General features: G+C 45.0%; 1 protein-coding gene across 2 annotated transcripts in view; it reads right to left on the bottom strand.

Moving 5' to 3' along the window:
- Positions 1-5,653: 5,653 nt before the first annotated feature.
- The window catches only part of LOC100754853 (ADP-ribosylation factor-binding protein GGA2), a 37,509-nt gene continuing 21,554 nt past the window's right edge, over positions 5,654-21,608 (bottom strand). For both annotated transcript variants that reach the window (XM_027410250.2, XM_027410251.2), the window contains 11 exons: positions 21,198-21,278; positions 20,597-20,734; positions 16,957-17,038; positions 15,947-16,072; positions 15,029-15,118; positions 14,787-14,815; positions 14,321-14,454; positions 12,159-12,316; positions 8,550-8,719; positions 7,280-7,390; positions 5,654-6,685 (listed from right to left, as the gene is read on the bottom strand). In XM_027410250.2, the coding sequence (XP_027266051.1) occupies positions 6,575-6,685; positions 7,280-7,390; positions 8,550-8,719; positions 12,159-12,316; positions 14,321-14,454; positions 14,787-14,815; positions 15,029-15,118; positions 15,947-16,072; positions 16,957-17,038; positions 20,597-20,734; positions 21,198-21,278 (1,230 nt within the window). In that variant the 3' untranslated portion in view covers positions 5,654-6,574. The remainder of the gene's footprint in view (positions 6,686-7,279; positions 7,391-8,549; positions 8,720-12,158; positions 12,317-14,320; positions 14,455-14,786; positions 14,816-15,028; positions 15,119-15,946; positions 16,073-16,956; positions 17,039-20,596; positions 20,735-21,197; positions 21,279-21,608) is intronic.

Raw genomic sequence — 21,608 nt, 5'->3', positions numbered from 1 at the left:
CCTGGTCCACACTGTAAGTTACAGAACAGTCAAGGTTATGTAGACAGTCCAGATCTCAAAACCAAAACACAATGAAATTTGCATTGTTGTGTTGCCCACTTTTCTGTCCAGCTGCATTTATTTTGGTTCAGGCTTTTCAGGGCTCCAATATTAGGTATATATGTGTTTGGATCTTATTGTCCTGCAGTATTAACCTAATATCAAATATGCCTTTATCTCTAGTAATGTCTTGTTGCTGCTGTTATTGTTTTTGAGACAGGGTTTCTTTGTGTAAGTCTGGTACTTACTCTGGCCTCAAACTCAGAGATCTGATTGCCTCTGCCTTCCAAGTGCTGAGATTAAAGGTGTAAGCCACCACAGCCCGTAACTCTAGTAATGTTTTAAAGCCTATTCTCATTTTACTTTTTTTTTTTTTTTTTTTTGAGACAGAGTTTCCCTGTGTAGCCTTGGTTTTCCTGGAACTAGCTCTGGAAACCAGGCTGGCTTCAAAGCCTATTTTCTAGCTTACCTGAGCTAATTTTTTTTTTAGTATATTTCCCTTGTGTTATGTGTCCACTGGCATCAGACTATTTTTTGTTTTTTTTCCTTTTTTTGTTTTTCCCCTTTTAAGATTCATTTTATAATTTTTAAATTATGTGTATCTCTGTGTGGGTTTGGTCACTTGTGAATGAATGTACCCTGTCCAGAAAATGGCATCATTAGGCAGGTGTAAACAGTCTAATATGGATGTTGGCAACCAAACCTAGATCCCCTACGAGAGCAGCATGTGCTCTAACTGCTGTTACCGATGTGATGTTTTCTTTATAAAGCATTCCACATCCACACGGCTTTGATCCTTTCGATGGATCCTTGTTGGGTGGGTATGGTTAGTGCTGTCAGCTTGACAGAATCTAAAATCACATAGGAGATGGGCCTCTGGGAATGACTGTGAGGGATTTTACCCCCAAACCTCAAGATTGGGTTTCTCTGTGTGACAGCCCTGGCTGTCCTGGAACTTGCTCTGTGACCAGGCTGGCCTTGAACTCCCAGAGACCCACCTGCCTTCCCGAGTGCTGGGATTAAAGGCGTGTGCCACCAAGCTGGTCTCAGGGTAGAATCTTACTGTGTGTATAAGCATTTGTGTATGAACAAGGGTGTGCAGATGCCATAGAACCTGTGTGGAAGATGGAGCAATGCCTCAGGTAACAGTCCTTGCTTCTACCTTGAGATGGGTGGGATCTCTGCTGTTTTCCACTTTGCATGCTAGGTTAGCAGCCCAGGAACTCCCAGGAATTCTGTCTCAGTTCCCCTTAGCAGCACTGGAATTTCAGATGCTCCTTCCTAGAGTCCAGGTTTTTTACATGGGTTCTCGAGACTTAAACACAGATCCTCACATTTGAATTACTTTTATATTGACACCTCTCCAGCCTCCCTCCCTCCTCCTCCCTCCCTCCCTCCCTCCCTCCCTCCTCCCTCTCTCTCTCTCTCTCTCTCTCTCTCTGTGTGTGTGTGTGTGTGTGTGTGTGTGTGTGTACATGTTATCCAAACTGGTACTTCTGACCTTCCTGCATCTACCTCTCAACTGCTGAAATTACTTAGTAGGCTTGCACCACCTCACCAGCTTATGGTGCCATTACCACAGTTCAGGGAAACACATACAGAGGAAAATGTTAAGCCACTACAGCCTCGTGTTTTCCCATTTCTTGTTTCAGATCCTAACTCTAACAAATACAGAGGTACAGACAGGCTGTGGAGGAACTTAACTGGAGAGCAGAAGACACCACTAGTTAGCTAAGGAATTCTCTCAGATGAGGTCACCTGGCCAAAGAGTACCAATTGTAACTAGTATTTTTGCAGATATCGTTAAAATTTCAAAAAAAGTTAATTTTAAAAAGTAGATAGGAAACATTACATATTACATTTATTTGGGATGTGTGTGTGTGTGTGTGTGTGTGTTGTGTATCATGTATCAGAAGACGTAAAGTCACTTCTTGCCTTCCTCCTTCCTCCTGGAATCAAACTCAGGTTGTCAGGCTTGGCTACAAGTGCCTGTACTTCATTTGCTGAGCCATCTGGTGGCCCTTAACTAGATTTAAAACATTGTGACCAATTAAGACTATAAGAAGCTAGCTGTGGTGGCACATGCCTGTAATCCCAGCATTTGTGAGGTAGAGGCAGAATAAGGAGTTCAAATCCAACACAAAAAGAACTGGGGCCAGACTAATGGCTCGATCACGATGGTGCCTATGAGAAATAAAAGAACTGAATGTGATTCTCAGGAAGGACCTACAAACAAGGTGGTGTGCAGGGGAGTAGGGGACTGTCAGGGAAGAGGGGATAGGGATGGAAGAAAGCAACTGGAAGCTCTTTTGGCATGACATGCCTGATTTACAGGTCAGGTGAAGGAAAAGAATGGACTATCCTTTACTCTTGGTGGTTGAAACTGCCAGATATCGTGTCAAGTCAATCTGCTTAAGCATTCCTAGTGTGTCTCTGAAAAGCAGATGAGGGAATTTCTATCCTGTGTGTGGGTGTGCACATGTGTGCCTATGGAGGCCAGGAACCAACTTCCTATGACATTCCTTAGACACTATCCACCGTGCTTTTTCAGACAGATCTCCACAGGGATTACATTAGGCTGGCTGGCTAACAAGCCCCAGGGATTGTCTCTCTCTGCCAGTGCTTGTCACCACACTCAGCTTTTGCATATATAGGTTCTAGGAACAAAACTCAGTGCCTTTTGTTTTGTTTTTTGAGACAGGGTTTCTTTGTGTAACAGCCCTAGCTGTCCTGGAACTAGCTCTGTAGACCAGGCTGGCCTCGAATTCCCAGACATCTGCCTGCCTCTGCCTCCCTAGTGCCGGATTAAAGACATGCAGCCCCACCACCCAGCTTCAGAGCCTCACTCTTACATAGCAAGCACTTTAATATGCCATGTTACTAGCCCAGAATTTTCACCTTTTATATTTTAACTTTGAATCATATTTAATACCTGTCAAAACATTGACACTGAACATAAGAAACAAGGCTTTGTTTCATTTAGAAATTTCAGCCAACAAATAAACTTGAAAAGAAACCTACCTGGAAGCTGGGCGTTGGTGGCGCACGCCTTTAATCCCAGCACTTGGGAGGCAGAGGCAGAGGCAGAGGCAGAGGCAGGCGGATCTCTGTGAGTTCGAGGCCAGCCTGGTCTTCAGAGCGAGTGCCAAGATAGGCTCCAAAGCTACACAGAGAAACCCTGTCTCGAAAAACAAAAATAAAAAAACAAAAAAACAAACAAAAATAAAAGAAACCTACCTGGAATTCCAAGACCCAACCATGGCCAGTTAGTTATATGTATATACAAACATCTGAGGTAACTGTTTGGTTTAAAGCTAGAGCCAGGGAATGGAATTGTAGCTTGGCTAGTCTTTATGACAACTTGACATAGCTAGTCATCCAAGAGGGGGGAACCTCAATTAAGAAAATGCCTCCATAAGATCAGGGTGTATGCAAGTCTGTAGGGCATTTTCTTATTTAGTGATTAATGGGGAAGGACCCAGCTCACTGTGGCTGGTGCCATCCCTGGGATGGTGGTTCTGACTTCTATAAGAAAGCAGGCTGAGGAAGCCAGTAAGTAGCACTCCTCCTTGGCCTCTGCATCAGCTCCTGTCTCCAATTTCCTGTTCTGATTTCCTTGATAACGAACAGTGCTGTGGAAGAATAAGCAGAATAAACCATTGCCTCTCCAAGTTTTTTGTTGTTGCTTTACTGTTAGGTTTGTTCTTTTTTTAAACATATATATAGATATAGATATAGATATATTTAGATATATATATTTAGATATGAATACTCTTGTCAGCATGTGTGCCTGCAAGCCAGAAGAGGGCATCAGATTTCATTATAGATGGTTGTGAGCCACCATGTGGTTGCTGGGAGATCTCAGAACCTATGGAAAAGCAGCCAGTGCTCTTAACAACTGATCCATCTTTCCAGCCCCTCCCCAAGTTGTTTTGGTCATGGTGTTTTATCACAGCAGCAGTAACCCTAACTAAGGCAGTGTACAAAGTCATAAATTTGATGGCCAGACTACAAGGAAAAATAACCTGCATTTTTTTTTTTCTTTTGAGACAGGGTTTCTCTGTGTAGCCTTAGCTGTCTGGGATCTCGAAGTGTAGACCAGGCTGATCTCAAACTCACAGATATCCGCCTGCCTCAGCCTTCTGAGCGCTGGCATTAAAGGTGTGGGCCACCAATGCCCAGCCCTGCAATTTCATTTAGCAATAGTTTGAAAGCAGTTTTTCCCACAACAGAGAGAAGATTCTTGCTAACTTTCTGCTACATTATCCAATCTCCAATCTCTCCTTCCAAGGTAACTAGACCCTAATTTTATGCTGTGCTGCACTGTACTGCATATAAAAAAAATTCATATTTTCCCAGCATGCTTTGCAATTAGGTGTGGCCAAATATCGAAAGGGAACAAGATGCGAAGGTAGACATCATGTGAAATTTCCAGGAAGTCTTAGGATCCTGGCATTTCCCCTTTCCTTCCTGTGACTGACAATGCAAAGGCAATTGTGACACTGAAGCAGCCATCTGGGAACATGATCACGAGGAGCATGCCCCTGGGGAATTTAAAGGGAAAAAAGCCCTTAGGATGCCTGGCTTGCTTCTGAGTTGCTTTCCACACACATGTATAGACTAGTGTGTTTTGGCTACTGTCATGTTTCCATGAACTTGTATTTGAGTTCCAGGTTAGGCTGGACTATATCATGGGACTCAAAATACAACAGCAACAAAACAAAAAACAAAAATAGGGCTGGAGATCTAGCTCACTTGGCAGAGTACCTGCCTAGCATACTTGAGGCCCTGGGTTTCATCTTGTCAGAACTTTGCACAGTAGCACATACCTATAATCTGTGCACCCAGGAATTGAAGGCAAAAGGGTCAGAAGTTCAAAGTCACTCTCAACTAACACAAGTTTGGGGTCATCATGGGCTACATGAGACCCTTTTTTTTTTTTTTTTTTTTTTTAAGTCAGTCATGGTGGCACACCCCTTTAATCTCAGCACACAGGAGACAGACAAAGGACGATCACTGTATGCGTGAAGCCAGCCTGGACTACACGGTGAATTCCAGGCCAGCCCAGGCTACACAGTGGGACCATGTCTTAAAAACAATACAACAGCAGCCAGAAGCCATCCTAAAATCTACTAAAATGATTAAATTTTTGTGCTATTAATATACACCCAAAGAAAATTATTGTTGGAGGATTTCCAACTAGATGAACACATCAAGACCAGAAGGAATGTCTTCCAGATTCTAAGGCAGAATCTCACAACACTGGCTGGACTTTATAGCCCTTACCAAGCATTTCAGTCAAGCTCAGGGTTCCTCCTCCCACAGACCCAGCCAAGCAGAACTTGTTGAAGCACACATGCCAAAGAACCCAGCATGCAGTAGGTGCTCGCCAAGTATTGGTGGACTGGAAGGACATGATTGGCCCACCAAGTGTGGTCTCCTGGTCTCATGGCAGCCCCTTCTGGTTACACTTGAAGCAAATACCCAACCCTCTTCTCCAGCTTCCACAGCTTGTCAGAACACTGCTCTTCATTATGTCCTCACTTGCCAACAGAAGACGGGTCTCTTCCAGCCTGTCACCTCTAAATGCATTCCCTATGGACTCAACACCAGGCAAATTTGTACACAGTATTTATTCAATGACGTTCTGTACTTAGTCATCACATGGCTCTCTACCTGCATCACAGTTCTCCACCTTGGATTGTGAGGGTCATGGGACTAGCCAGCTAGCTGTGATTTACAACAAGGAACACAGGGTCACAATGAAAGAGCTTTGAGATGTTTGTGAACAGAAAGAATGAGGATGACGTTGTGGGTCCTGAGTAAGGGCCCAGACAGGCTGCCCAATCCACAGAACCCGAGGCCTGAGCAAGGCCTCAGAGAGTCCATCTAAGGGAGAATCTAAGGCACTGTAGTGAAGGACATGATTGGCCCACCAAGTGTGGTCTCCTGGTCTCATGGCAGCCCCTTGCTGGAACCAGTGCAATGAGCATTCCATTTAGATTTTACTGAACATCTGCAAGCAGCATTCCCTAATGAAAATGAAGACAAGGCCATTCTTGGAAGAGTGTGCCCCAGAAGACACACACTGTCACAAGACCAACCAGGTCCCTTTCTAAGGTCCCTGAGAATAGCAGCCTGGGAGCAACTAAGACTTTCAAAGGCTGACAAGGCACAGAGTGGATGAATGAAAAGATAACAAGACATGGAAAAAACTTTGGCTTATATAAAACTCCAACCCGAGGCAGGGACAACAGTGTCAACCAACATGCAGAAGCAGAAATGAGTGCAGCAGAGATGATCTCAGAAATTGTCAGCATCCCCCACACTACCCAAATCCCAAGCCCAGCTCTCCCTCCTCCCCCAGCACCCCAATAACACACACGCACACACACACATGATCTACAGAGATTGGCAATCAAGGTCTGACATCAGAAGAGAACTCTTGGCACTCTGCAACACATCACAATGAGTCCCGACCAGACAGTGAAAGGAACGCTGGCCTAAGTGTAACTGAAGAGTCTCGGTTGAGGAGTTAGGCAGTCCTCAAGACAGAGAGGTCTGGAAAGTCTTTCACTTCTCCTACTTCGCTGAATGGCTGCCCACCCTGGTTGAAAGTCAGCTTATACCGCAACCGGAGGGGTTCCTGGGACAGAAGAGAGGCTAAGTTACTAGAGATTCAAGCCCATATAGTAAAAGGCTCCACCCAACCTAAGAGTCTCCAAGGCACAGCTTATAACTTGTTTATTTTTTTAGATAGGGTCTTCACTATGTAGCCTTCGCTGGCCTGGAACTCACTGTATAGATCAGACCCTCAAAAGTGCTGGGACTTAGGTGTGCACCACCCCACACTCAGTTTATGTATTTCCCACAAATGAAACCTTCAAGTAATGGAATATCATGGCTACATTGGCTTAGGCTCTTTGGAGCTACAAACATAAATGGAGCCAGGCATGGGACCCTGGAAGCCTTGCCCACTTGTTCAGTCCCAGAGGGAAATTCAGAGGCCCACAGGAAGACAGGATGTTTCCTCCAGAAGAGTCTAGATATGAGTTCAGATTTGTCCCTTGGTTCCCAGCTGTGACAGATCTTCTAACAAGCAAGCTCCAAAGCAAAGAAGGCCCCAATAAGGGCTGTTCCACCCCCAAACTCAACCTGGAACTACTAAGACTTGAAAGCAAAGCTTCGATGTAGCAGTCAGGGGCCCTAATTCCCTGCTACCAAAGGCCCAGGAACATACTTTGTGTGGGTTGTCAAGCAGCAGCATCTGAGATATCACAGCTGGAGGCATCAAAGGACTGAATGCAGGGAGCTTGGAACTGGATGCCGGCTGCAGCTTCACTCGCATTGACTATGGGTGGAAAATTCAATATGTTAATCCAGAAAGCCACAGCTTCATTGAGGGCACTCAGGCCAACAGCAATTTGATCTCCCTCAAAAACACCCTTATGGTCTCATATAGCTATTTCTTATGAGGCGATAGAGGATCCAAAAAAAGGCTTTCTGCCCACAGGCATTCATGTAAAGGTGTGTGGTCAACAGTTGGCATCTCAGAGGAAGCATAAAATACTAGAGAAAATTTTGGGCTGAGTTCTCAATCTGCCTCTTACTGGCTCTATGTCCTTGGGTACAACACTTAGTTCTGAACCTTGCCTTGACATGCAGTGACAAGCTACCATATGGATGAGAGCACACACATATCTATTTCTATCTTTTCTTGCTTGCTTTTATAGCCTAAAGAGGACCATGCAACCCTGGATGCTAGTGGCCATATTCATGCTTTATAAGGTTCAGAACAACCCAAAGAGAGAACAACCCAAATAGAGCCAATTCTCTTCCTCTAGGTGAGGTGTGGTGGCATATGCCTATACACCCAGCACTCAGAGGCAGGAAGAAGTTCAGTTTAAGCCCAAGCTTGGCTAAAAGCAAGTTCCAGGCCAGCTTGACCTACACAGTATGACCCTATATCAAAAACAAATCAGGGTATGGCGACACACACTTTTAATCCCAGCAGTTGGGAGACAGAGGCAGGTATATTTTTGTGAATTAGGGGCCAGCCTGGTCTACACAATGAGTTCCAGGCCAGCAAGGCTACACAGTGAGACCCTGTCTCAAAAAAACAAAACAAGCAAACCCACAAACAAGATTTTGTTTTTGTTTTGTTTCTCAAGACAGGGTTTCTCTGTGTAGTCCTGGCTGTCCTAGAACTTACTCTATAGACCAGGCTGGCCACGAACTCACAGAGATCCACCTGCCTCTGCCTCCAGAATGCTGGGATTAAAGGTATACTCAGACACCACCTGGTAGCATTCTTAAGGAATTAACTTGAAAACTTACCTGGATAGATCCTTATCTGAAGTCAGATAAACAGGAATATCCAACTAAGCAACCCATTAAAATCCCCATTTTATGTTTATCCAGTCTCCCTTATACCTAATAATGTCACAGCAAGTGCTCAGAAATGAGTCACTAGTGAAAAGGTCAAAGCTGGCCAGCAGCAGATGACTCACCTTTGGGACAGCCACCTGAAACATGATGTCCCAGACAGGCTGGGTGGCAGTGCTCATCATGGTCAACAGCAACACCTGCACATCTGGGTGGCCAGGGGCCCCGGTCTGAGAGAAGTGCAGCAGGATTCTGAAGCCATTGCGGTCATACACGATGATGGGCGGCAGGCTGCCTGGTAGACAGGAACCCGAGAAGGGTTAGCACTCACACGTGACACCATCGCTTCTGCCTCACATCTCTTCACCTCACCATCTGCACTTGTATCCCAAATCCTCACAAGACTCCTCTAATCCAAATGGTCTCTTACCACCACCTACCATCGAGATACCTGGCTTGAAAAAGGATTTTTTTTTTTTTATTAAACTCAGTCAAGACTAAAGTTATGTAGGAATACAATGGAAAGCACGGAATATCACAAAGAATGAAATTCAAAACAAACCAAAAACTCAGCAAATATACAGTCAGTTGTGTATATTAAAGGTGGGACCACACCTTTAATCCCAGCACTAAGGAGACAAACGCGGACAGATCTCTGTGAGTTCTAGGACAACCAGAACTACACAGTGAGACCCTGTATTAACAGCTACCCCCACACACACACACACACAAAACATTTAGCTACCTATAAACAAGCAGTACAAACATTATTTTGTTCTGCTCTCTCTCATATGACCAAAACCACACAGTCACATTGTGGTGGTGGAGAATGGACCCATAGTCTCATGTTTGAATGCTTGGTCCCCAGTTGGTGGAACTGTTTGGAAAGGATTAGGTGAGGCCTTGCTGGAGGAGGTGTGTCACCTGGGATAGGCTTTCAGGTTTCAAAAGCCCATGCCAAGTCCAGTCTGGGCTGTCTTTGCCTGAAACTTGCAAATCAAATGTGAGCTCAGGCTTCTGCTCCAGCACCATGTCAAACTGCCTGCTTTCCAACATGCCTTCCTTCCATGACCATGGACTCACACTATGAAACTTCGAGCAAGACCCCAGTTAAATGCTGCCTTGACTATGGCGTCTCCTCACAGGAATAGAATCAGGACACACATCCTCCATATATTTTATAAAGTGATGAAGGCTGGTAAGATGGTTCAGCTGGTAAAGAAAACTGATCTGATTGCCCTAAGAAATAATGGTTTTTTTCTTTTTCTTTCCTCTCTCTCTCTCTCTCTCTCTCTCTCTCTCTCTCTCTCTCTCTCTCTCTCTCTCTCAGTTTTCTGAGACAGGGTTTCTCTGTGTAAGTCTTGGCTGTCCTGGAACTTGCTCCGTAGACCAGGCTGGCCTCCAACTCACAGAGATGCTCCTGCCTCTGCCTCCTGAGTGCTGGGATTAAAGACATGCAGCACCACTGCCCAGCCCCTCAAGAAATAATTCTAACAGTATTTGAGAAGAAAGCACATGAGCCCAGGCTGACATGAAGGCACAGTGATCTCAGTACTCAGGAAGCAGAGGCAAAAGGAACAGAAACGGGGCCATCGTCAGCTACATAATGAGTTCAAAGTTGACCATGACTACAGAAGACTCTACCTCAAGAATAATGCTCCAAGCATATACTGTAATCATAAATATAAAAGTCATTAGATATAAAGTATTCTAAAGAATGTGGTATCATTTTATTAAAATTATATTTATGGAACTGGAGAGATGGCTCAAACTGGCTATGCAATCATGAGGATCAAACTTTGAATCCCAGCACCCACATAACAAGCCAAGTATCCTGTGTCTGACTGTTAAACCGCCACGCTGATGAGGGCAGAGACAGGAGGATTGCCAGAGTATACTGAGAAAACTAGCCCCAAGTTCAGGGAGAGCCCCCACCTCAGTGATAGAGGACTCTCAACATCCTCTCGTCTCCTGCCTGAAGATAGATGTCACATACACCATACACATGTACATAAACTTGTGCGCGCGCGCACACACACACACACACACACACACACACACACACACACACACACACACACACACACACACACTACCTTTTAAAAGCGGGGTTATAGGGGTTAGAGAGATAAGCTTAGTAGTTAAGATCACTGGTTGCTCTCCAGAAGAACCTGTTTGATTCCCAGCATGTACATGGTGGCTCTCAAGGATCTCTAACTACAGTTCCAGGGAATGTGACCCCTTCTTCTGAACTCTGTGGGCACCCGGCATACACATGGTATTCATCATACATGCAGGCAAAAATGATCATACATATAAAATAATTTAAAAGTTCAATCTTCAGCATTATGCACACGCACACACACACACACAAAACCAGTCTGGATGTGGTGGCACACACAATCAATCCCAGCATTGCAGGGATCCTCTAGGGAGGCAGAGGCAGAGGCAGGTGAGTTATCTGAGTTCAAGGACAACTAACTCTACACAGTAAATTCCAGGCCAGCCAGAACTACATACAAAACAGAAAAAATGGGGCTAGAGATGAATCTCAGCAGGTGCCTAGCTAGCATGCAGGATTTGCTGGGTCGGATACCAAAAGCCATGTAAACTGGGTACAGCAGCATATACCTGTTATCCCACAAGAAGATTTGGAATTCAAGGTCATTTTTTGGTTACATAGAGTTCTAGGCCAGCATGGAATACATAAGACTATCTCAAAATAAAAAGGAAGGGACAGAGAGAAGAAGAAGGGAGGAGACAATTCAATAGCAGAGTGCTTACTTAGAAGGTGCAAGATCTTGGCTTTGATACCCAGTACCACACACACAACAGACTTCAACAGAATGCCTGCCTCTGGCCAGCAGGTAACGCTGAATGTCACCTTTCTGCTTTAATTTTTCTAGACTTTTGAATACTCAGTATGTTGGGCTTTTTTTGTTTTACCCCCATTTTTAAACTTTGTATTATAATTAGTTTAGATTATGAAGTTACAAAGGCAAACCAAATGATTCTCATAAATTCATTACCCCCCTTCCCCAAATGTTAATACCTTACATAATTAACTGTAGTACAATTATCACAACCAAGAAATTAACACTGGATATGCAATATCATTCCTATCAAAACTTAATAAAACAAATATGCAAAAAGTGCCTGCTATCACCAAGTACATTTAAACAACTAGGCCTGATTTCCAGGGTCCCCTGCGCTCCAACCTCCCCAAACCCTGCCTCCACACAGGACTCTAGGCTGTAGAAGAGCAGAGGCACTCAGGCCTGTTTTCTACTGCAAACCACAGTGTGTAGCCTTAAGCTGGCAGAGCCTCTGGTTTCCTTTCCATGAAACTGAGGCAAGACCCACTTTTCTGACTTGAGGATCCACAGAGTAGTAGCATCATTAGCCAAGTTCTTCCTTTCCTTCAATTTCCACCTTTTTTCAGTCACCTCCAGTCACATTAAACCTTCCCTCCTTGAATTCCAAATGAACAAATATCATGTCCCTAATAGAGTTCAATCTCCTCCTTAAACTCAACTGTGAGGGGTATTGGCAGGTAGACGTCCTAAGACAGGGAAGACTAAGAAAAATTGCAGCTCAACAGGCTGAAAAGCTCGCCTCACCTCTTCCCCCAGCCTCATACCCAACTTCCCCAGTTTAAGGACCACACCTAGCAGCTTGGAGTGATTTGTTGTTGTTAGGGATCCAACAAAAAAGAAGGGGCACAAACTACTTACTGGGTTTCACAGACTCCAAAGGGACAAACACTTGAGCCAGAGGTGTATTCTGTGAGGCTGGGGAAGAAGCCAGTGGTCCAGCCTCCCAGGACCATCCTGGAGAGGCCTTGGTACCTGGTGGCACTTCCTTGGGGATGCTTTTTTGTGGAACATAATTCCTACAAAGAAATAAAAATGATCAATGACTAACAAAAACTAGAAAACTTTAGGAATCTGTCATTGTTTCTTTTTTTGTTTATAAACCATAATGTAACTGTTAAAGAGAATGAGGCAGATTTATACATAAACTCACATAAAAATGTCTCAAAGATGTAGCTTGACAGGAAAAAAGTTCTGTGAGGACTGTGAGAAAGCTCAGTGGATAAGGCAGTTGCTGCCAAGCCTGACAACCTGTGTTTGGCCCCACACTATGAACAAAGCTGACTACTAAGTTGTCCGTTAACCTCCATATGTATGCTGTAGGTACCTATGGACACACATGTATTCACACATGTGTGTACGCAAACACTAAATAAATACAATAAAACTTTTTAAGGTGCTGGAAAGATGGCTCAGTGGTCCAAAGTGCTGCTCTTGCAGAAAACATGAGCTCCCCACAGATCACAGCCACCTATAATGCCAGCAGGAGATTTGATGTCCTCTTTTGGAACCAGAATACAAACAAAGACACCTTTTAAAAAAAAAAAAAGAAAAAGAAAAAAGTAGGGCTGGGCATGGGAGTACACACCTCTAATCATAGCACTCAGGAAGCAGGGGTAGATAGATCTAAGGTAAATTCAAGGACAGCGAGGGCTATATAGTGAGGCCCAGAGGAAGGGGTGCTGGAGAGATGAATCAGTCATTAAAAGCACATACTAAGAGCCTACATCTGGTTCCCACTAACTACATCAGACAAAACCCAAACACTTATAATTCTAGCTTCAGAGGGCCCAACATCCTCCAAGGGCGCTCAAATGCATGTACAGAAACACATATATAAATAAAAATAAATCTTAAAAAAGAGAAAGGCCGGGCGTTGGTGGCACACGCCTTTAATCCCAGCACTCGGGAGGCAGAGACAGGTGGATCTCTGTGAGTTCGAGGCCAGCCTGGTCTCCAGAGTGAGTGCCAGGATAGGCTCCAAAGCTACACAGAGAAACACTGTCTTGAAAAGCCAAAAAAATTAAAATAAAAAATAAAAATAAATAAAAATAAAAAAGAGAAAGAAAAGTCATGTTGGAATACAGTTCCATAAAAATAAGCTACAATCATGCATTATCACATGTACAGCAAAAGCAAAAGCATGTATGATGGTATATGCCTGTCATCAAAGCACTCAACAGATGGAGGTAGGATGGTTTCCAGGATAGTTTACTATAGTGAGACTTACCTGGTGTGTGTATGTTGAGGGGGCGGGGAGAAAGTGAGCAAAGAAAGAATTGGAATCAGGGGCCAAAATAAATCCTCTTTGAAAAGAAGAAAAAAGGCCGGGCGTTTGTGGCGCACGCCTTTAGTCCCAGCACTTGGGAGGCAGAGGCAGGCGGATCTCTGTGAGTTTGAGACCAGCCTGGTCTACAAGAGCAAGTTCCAGGACAGCCTTCAAAGCCACAGAGAAACTCTGTCTCGAGAAAAAAAAAAAGAAGAAAAAAGAACTTTTTTACCATTTTTAGAGAATAGTACTTAGGACCTACTGTTATTTCTCTAGTAAACATAGCAGTCAGGAAAGAGAAATAAGCATCAAGATTATCAGCCATCCTTCCATAGGGCATATGGGACATGGCTGTAATCACAGCACTTGGGAGGCAGAGGTTCAAAAGCCCAAGGTCATCCTTGGCTCCTAAAATGTTCAAAGGCAGTCCAGACATAAGACTATCTCACAAAACAAAATCAGGCCAGCAAGATGGCTCAGGGCAGATAAAGATACTTGCTGCAAAACCTGGAGAGTTAGGTTCAATACCCACACAAAGGCAAGAATGAACTACCTCACAAAATTACTCTCTGACTCTGCATGCTCACAATGGCATGTGTGTCCTTATACACCCACCATACACACACTTGGCTGTCCCAGTGACGATGGAGTAAGACAGTAAAGGGGCAGCATCCTGCACTTGTAATACAAAGAGCATGGCCTTCAGCAGGAGAGTGGGAGCTGCAGGCGGAAGCCACCGGCCCTGAACACTCACAGTGGTCCTGGAGTTGGCTGTGGCGAGAGGAGATCCAGCAAGTTCCTGTCAGCAGAAAGGCTCTCAACTGCACCCCCCAGGAGTGTGATGGCAGCAGGCTGTTTCTTGTCTTTACAGCAACTTGGAATGACAACCTGCCAAACCAAGAATGGCTAAGATAATCTCTTTGGGGGCAGGAGGAGAGAGAAAGGGCAGAACAGAAGACTCCTGCACAAACCTTCAGGAAGCAGAAGCCAGTACAACGAAAGGGTTAGGGCTGGAGAGGGAAAGATGCCCTAGCGGGAAGGGAAGATGGGCAATAAAGCAAATGGTACAGATGAAGAGCTCTGGAGCCAACCCCACAAGATGATCTGAGAAGCCCAAAAAATGGTGAAGTAGTGACCGCTCTCCCACAGGCAGACTGAGGCAAGAATGGAACCGAGTGACCTTCCCAAGAACTCCCCATGAAGAGGAGGAGTTTTCCTACCTTGGTCGTAGTGGGAATATCGCTGATCCCTGTGAGAAAGAAGTAGAATAAGGTATGTCACCGTAACACTACCTGAGAGGCATGCTCATTCATTCCATGATATCTAGAAAGGGACCTGCCCAAAGCCAATCCATCCACCCAAAGAGACTTTTCCATGCTGCCTGGTATGCCAGAGTCCTCCCCAGAGCAGGCCGTCCCCTCTTCTCAGAGCCATTCTGTGCCTGTATAACATCCTCTCTTACCTAAGGCTGCCAGGTCCTGATGAAGCAAGGAGGGTCCCTCCAGGTCAATGAGGGGGCAGTTCTTCCCACAGGCCACTTGATTAGGAAAAACTAATAAACAGATAGGGATACAAGGCTCAAACAAAGCCAGGCAGTGGTGGCACACATATTTAATCCCAGCACTCAGGAGGCAGAGACAGACAGGGCTACACAGAGAAACCCTATCTCAAAAAAACCATAAGAAAAAAACAGAAACAAAAAAAAATTTCAAACATGAAAACAATGTCTCCATTTAAATCCTACTGGTGCCCTCTTGGAAGACATCATGCCTCTCACCAACCAACTTCTGCCTCAACTGGGTACTGGGAAGCAGCCTTTCCTAGGCATTTGCATGTTAGGAGGCCTAAGGACTCCGCCCTCCAGGCATTGAGGTCCTCCTTTTCCTTGGCCCTTGTCATCACCCAGGACAGTAGCTTAGGCTACTTTTTCTTCAGCTTACACTCCTTTGCAGGTTTCTGATCAAATTCATCTACAGTACTCAAGAGATACGCAGGCCCAGCTCTAAGCAATCCCACCTTAGAAAGTATAGGCCAGACACCAAAGAGCATACAATTAAAAAATAAAAATAAACTGGGGGGCAGTGCTGAGATGTCACCTTGGGCCTTGTGAATGCTAGGCAAAGGCAAACTATTGAACCACTAACCATTTCCTTGGTCTCAAGCTCTAGAAGCACTCAAAAGGGATTAAAACCTGGCACAACACTGCCATCTGCCTGCATGTGTAGCCACGGTGGGGATCTAATTTGGCATGGGTATGTGATGGTTTCTATGGCACAGGCCTGGCACCTGCAAACATTTTCTCCAGAAAAGGGACAGAAGCAAGCTCTCTTATTCTTGTGACTTGCACACTGCCCTAAAGAAGAAGGCTCTTAGCACGAACCTCTAGGGACAGTAACTTCTCCCACTGGAGCGGCCACTGCATTCCCCACGTTGACTCGTCCCTCCACCACCTGTTTGTACAGCAGAACCCCCTGAGTGAGAAGGTCATTTGCTTGAAGAATCTCCGCTGAGGAAAGAGCAGATTCAGAACTCCTTAGTGTAGCGGCCAACCATCTATCTCACTCCACGTGCCTCTACCAGGCTTGGCACACCCAGCACCCCTGACCCTGACCATGTGACCAGGTTCCTACCAGGCATCATCACTTAGCTTTATCTCCATGTCCCACTGTCCACACACTGGCAGCAGTTAACACTCTAAATGCTATTCTTTCAATTCTTTCAGTGAGGATTTTTTTTTTTTAAGTTGAGACAGGTTGATGTGGATGTTCACTATTTAACCACACCTGGCTATAATATGTTCTCAGTCTCTCCTGAATTTGACAAAGCTCCTGAGTTATCTATCAGTTGCAATCTCAGTAACAGAAAAGCATCACCACAGGAAGATGCAACGTTAGCAAAACATATTCAGAGAACCTTACAAGTCAAGGACCTGATTTGCATGAAGGAGGAGGAGGAAGAGAAGGAGAAGGGGAAGAGAAGGAAGGGGAAGTGGGGAAGGAGGGGGAGGAGAAAAAGAGAGGAAGGAGGAAGAGGAGAAGGGGAGGAGGAGAAGAGAGGAAGGAGGAAGAGGAGAAGAACAAGAAGAAGGGGAAGAGAAGGAGGAAGAAGAGAAGAAGGGGGAGGAGAAAAAGGAAGAGGAGGAGGAGAAGAAAGGAAGACCTGACACCATTTCCTGGTCTTCCATGGAAAGGGTCACACAACATCTCTTGTAGATTTCTACTCTTTTCCGGGTTTTGGATCTTCACATTTCTTATTCACAGTCTTCTGAAGTCCAAGCTAAGCCACCAGCCCATACGAAACTCAAAGCTATCTGTCTTGCTCTGGCCTCATAGCAACATGATCCAGAGGACCCTACCACATCTGTTTTGCTACACCCAGAAAAACAGTTACCCAGTGCGTCGTCATCATCGGTGGTGTCACTTGCTAGCCGGAACAGGGTTGGCCGCAGCTTCTCACATCTTTCATACACAACCTAGGGAAACAGAGCCTCATTCACACCCTAACACCCAGGGCCCACCCAAGTTCTCATGCGTCTCCCTCAAGAGCAGTGACTACAGTTCGGAGGTAACATGACAGTTAAACAGTAGAGGGCTGGAGCCCTAGCTCAGTAGAGCATTTGCATCTCACGAGTGAGGCTCCAGGTTCAATCCCCACCCCCCAAACACACAAACACACACACACACACACACACACACACACACACACACACACACCAAAAAAAAAAAAGCAGAGAGAGAGAGAGAAAGAGAGAGAGAGAGAGAGAGAGAGAGAGAGAGAGAGAGAGAGAGAGAGAGAGAGAACATTTGGGTTATTTCAGGAGTGGTGTTGCATGCCTGTATCAGTATTTGGAAGGTGGAAGAGAAGGACCAGGAGGGCAAAACCAGCCCAAGCTACAGAAAGACAATGCTCTAGATTATCAAATGTCCCTCCTGTGATTTTGTTTCCCGGTTGGAGAAGGAGCTCCGTGAGTGAAGGTGCTTATTGCCAAGTTTGACAGTCTAAGTTCCATTCTTGGAACCTGTGTAGTGGAAGGAGAGTACCCACTCACATCAAAGTAGTCCTTGGACCTCCACTAGTACAACATGGCACGGGACTCTCCAGCCCCTAATAAATAAATGTGAGAAAAGAAAAGGGAAGGGAAGGAAAGAGAGAGAAAATATATTGGGGCTCCATATATATAACTTTTGTTGTTGTTTTGAGACACGGTTCTCTGTGTAATAGCTCTGGCTGTCCTGGAACTAGCTTTGTAGACCATGCTGGCCTGGAACTCACAGAGATCCACTTGCCTCTGCTTCCAGAGTGCTGGGATTAAAGGCATGCACCACCACTGCCAAGCATATTTAACTTTTCTCTAGTTAACTAAAGGAAAAGTAGAAAGCAATCTTGCTCAAGAGAGACCCCACTATTCCCAGGCATACACTGGCAGCTCCTTCTCAAGTCCCTTCCTGGTTGAGCTGCAACAGCTCTGACAATAGTAGAACTTCTCTGCTTTGTCACCAACATACTGCAGAGAATTTCCTGTCCCAACAGTTCTGATGGTGCAATCCATTTACAACACTTGCCTAATATTCTCCATAGGGTGCCCCAGACTCTTGCACTCCCCAAGGCCATTTTCTTCACACTAGGAAAAAGGGAGTGAGCTCTGAACAGCTGAGCAGCTTCACATCCATCCTCAGTTACCTCTCTCCACAGCCCTGCCCTGGCCTCCTCTCTGCCTGCTACCTACGTCTCTGTCCTAGACTTGGGCTTAAGTGTCAGCCGGTTGTGTTCTCTACAGGACAAGAGACACACTGGACTTCACTAAAATTAGAAAGCCTGTCTCAAAAGAACAAGCAACCAAACCAAACAACAACAAAATCCTCCTCTCCTCCCAGTGGCACACGCCTTTAGTCCCAGCACTCGGGAGGCAGAGAAAGGGGATCTCTGTGAATTTGAGGCCAGCCTGGTCTACAGAGCGAGTTCCAGGACAAATTCCAAACCTACAGAGAAATCCTGTCTTAAAAAATAAACAAAAAGCAAAATATATTATCTATAACCCTGAAATGAAAAAACTGTATAACTAGTGGTGGTGGCACACACCTTTAATCCCAGCATTCTGGAGGCACAGGCAGGTGGATCTCTGTGAGTTTGAGGCCAGCCTGGTCTACAGAGCAAGTTCCAGGATAGGTTCCACACAATGAAACCCTGTCTCGAAACAAACAAACAAAAAACAAGAACAAAACCCATAAAACGTTTGTCCCTCAGAACTGGGGAAATAATTCAGGCAATAAAGTGCCTCACAAGACCTAGGTCTGGTCCTCAGAACTCATGTAAACAAGCCAGGTGTGGTGGCACTTGTCTATATCTCAGTCTGGGGGAGATAGATACAGGAAGACTTCCAGAGCACACTGACTAGCCAACCTGAGTACCTGCTGAGCTCCAAGCCAATAAGAGATCCTGTCTCAAAAAACAAGGCATTGGTGGCACATGCCTTTAATCCCAGCACTTGGGAGGCAGAGGCAGGTAGATCTCTGTGAGTTCGAGGCCAGCCTGGTCTCTGGAGCGAGTGCCAGGATAGGCTCCAAAGCTACACAGAGAAACCAACACACATTCACAAGCACACAAACATTGTGCCTCAAAAGAAGCCATCAAACCAGGAGAAAGCCTAGGATTGAAGGGAATAGTCTGAGAAGAAACTTGGGTCTGAATACATATAAAGAACTCTCTAAGACAGGATTTCTCAACCTGTGAGTCATGACCTTTGGGGGGGTGTCAAGTGACCTTTTCACAGGGGTCTCCTAAGACCATCCTGCATATCAGATATTTACAATCCATAACAGCAGCAAAACTACAGTTACAAAGTAGCAATGAAAAGAATTTATGGTTGGGGTCACCACAACATGAGAACCTATATTAAAGGGTCACAGCATTAGGAAGGTTAAAAACCACTGTTCTAAGCCCAAGTGTGAAGACTTGCACCTATAATCCCAGCACTCATGAGGTAAGGGTGGGTGAGTAAGAGGTTAGCCTGATCTACATAAGTTCCAGGCCAGCCAGCCTGTCTCAAAAAGAAACAAAAACATCTTTGTAACTTAAGACCACTCAATTAGGGAATGACCAAAAGATATGAGCAGACATTCTCTACAAAAGCAACACAAGTGGATAAGCACATGAAAGAATGTGGAACACAGGCCAAAAAGACAAAGACACAAGGAGATATATGCAATAGCCAGGATAGCTGACACAAAAGAAGACAGCTGGCAGCATGTGCAGACCTAGAATCCTTGCAAGTTGCTGAGAGGGCTATAAAATGGTACAGCTACTTTAAAACCCATGTCAGGCAGCTCACAAACTATCCGTAACTGTAGCTCCAGGGAATCCAACACCTTCTTCCTGGCCTCTGGGCACCCACACATGATAGGCACACACACACATGACAAGCACACACAATAAAAAAAACAATAAAACTTGTTAATACAATACAGAGGATTTTCTGTAGAGGAAATGAAAGTGTTCTAAAATCAGACAGTGGTGATAATACTATTACACTGTGTTAATTATCTCAAGGGTGTTATCACAAAGAAACACTGCTCTGAGAGGAAATAAGATAAGAAGGAACTGGAATTATCTACTGCTATAAGGACGGTAAAAAGCTTCATAAAAAGTTAACTGTTCATTTACCCGGCAACCCCACACCTAGACATCAAGAGAAATGTAGGTGTGTGTTCATGCAAAATTCTCTACACTATTTACATAGCAGGTTAATTTGTAATCATCAATGGTCTGAAAACACCCAAATATTCATCAATTGATGGCAATGCATACATACTGTGAGGCATCCATGCAAAAGACTACCTGTCACTTTGTGTAGACAGTGTCATTCTACTTATAGAATAAAAGGTAAATAATTTATTAGTGGCTAGCAGGAACAGGAGGAAGGGAAGAACGGAAGAGAGGAATGATACAGGAACAGAGGAAATTTGACTCTCACTGGTGCAATACATCATGCCTATATCAACAGGTGCAGTCTTAGGTCTCAGCTAGTGATTACCTGCAAGGCCTCCTGGTCAGGCAGGGCCTGGCCGGGCCTGCGGTACATGCTCAGCATCTCCCGCAGCACCTTCACGTGGCTCCGTACTTCCTCCACTGCACTGACTCGCTTGGAAACCTTCTCTGACTTTTCTTGTTCCTTTGAGGGAAACAGGGGAAAGTAGTAAGAGAAGTCGCCTGGGTAACTCCTAAACACCAGAAAGGAAAAAAGAGCTGCATGCTGGGGGTTCAGAAAGTCATGAACACTAATGAGGGGGTGGGGGCTGCTGCCCAGAATTTCTGTAGATGATGACAGTCTAGGGGCCTGGTGACTGTTCAACTGTACATGCAGTCTCAATTCTTCTGGAGAAACAGACCCTTGAACCTAACTCCATCAACACCAACATTTGTCACTAGGGCAGAAGTTCCCAAATGCTTTGTGCCATGAACAAAAGAAGCTGAGAAAGTCAGCAAGGGGTCAGCTAATCACCATCCTGCTGGTCCCATTCAGGAAGAAAATGTCTCTTCTCCAAGCCAGCTTTTACCCTTACACATACCCATGTACACTATCCATCAGCCCTATCAATCCCATCTTCTATAGAGTCAACTGCAAACATACCTACCTCCTTGACCAAATTCTTGATCAGCCGGTTTGCAGCCTGAAGATCCTCAGGGTGGTTGCTCTTAAGGAGTCTTGTCAGAAGCTGAAGAATGAACCAAAGCAGGTGAAGCTGTAATTCTCCACAACCGAGTGGGAGCACAGCAATAGAAGAATTAGTGGGACTATAGCCCACACTGTATGTATGCATTATCCTACCAAGCCATACAGTGACACTGGAATGTGGGTACTGGGACTACCAAGAAAGACTACTGGGTTTCTCATGGGGTAGAAGATGTGCAGATTATATCCCCTAGGAGGACATCTGGGGATGTAATTTGTAATCTTCATGGTCTGAAACCATCTAAATATTCATTAATCAATGACATGGATATATACTGTGATGCAACCGTACAAAAGACTACTTACCACTTTG

Source organism: Cricetulus griseus, chromosome 3, assembly GCF_003668045.3.
Source record: "Cricetulus griseus strain 17A/GY chromosome 3, alternate assembly CriGri-PICRH-1.0, whole genome shotgun sequence".
In the NCBI taxonomy this organism is placed as follows: Eukaryota; Metazoa; Chordata; class Mammalia; order Rodentia; family Cricetidae; genus Cricetulus; species Cricetulus griseus.
Note: the sequence above shows the minus strand (reverse complement) of the source record. Positions and strands in the feature narration are given on the sequence as shown.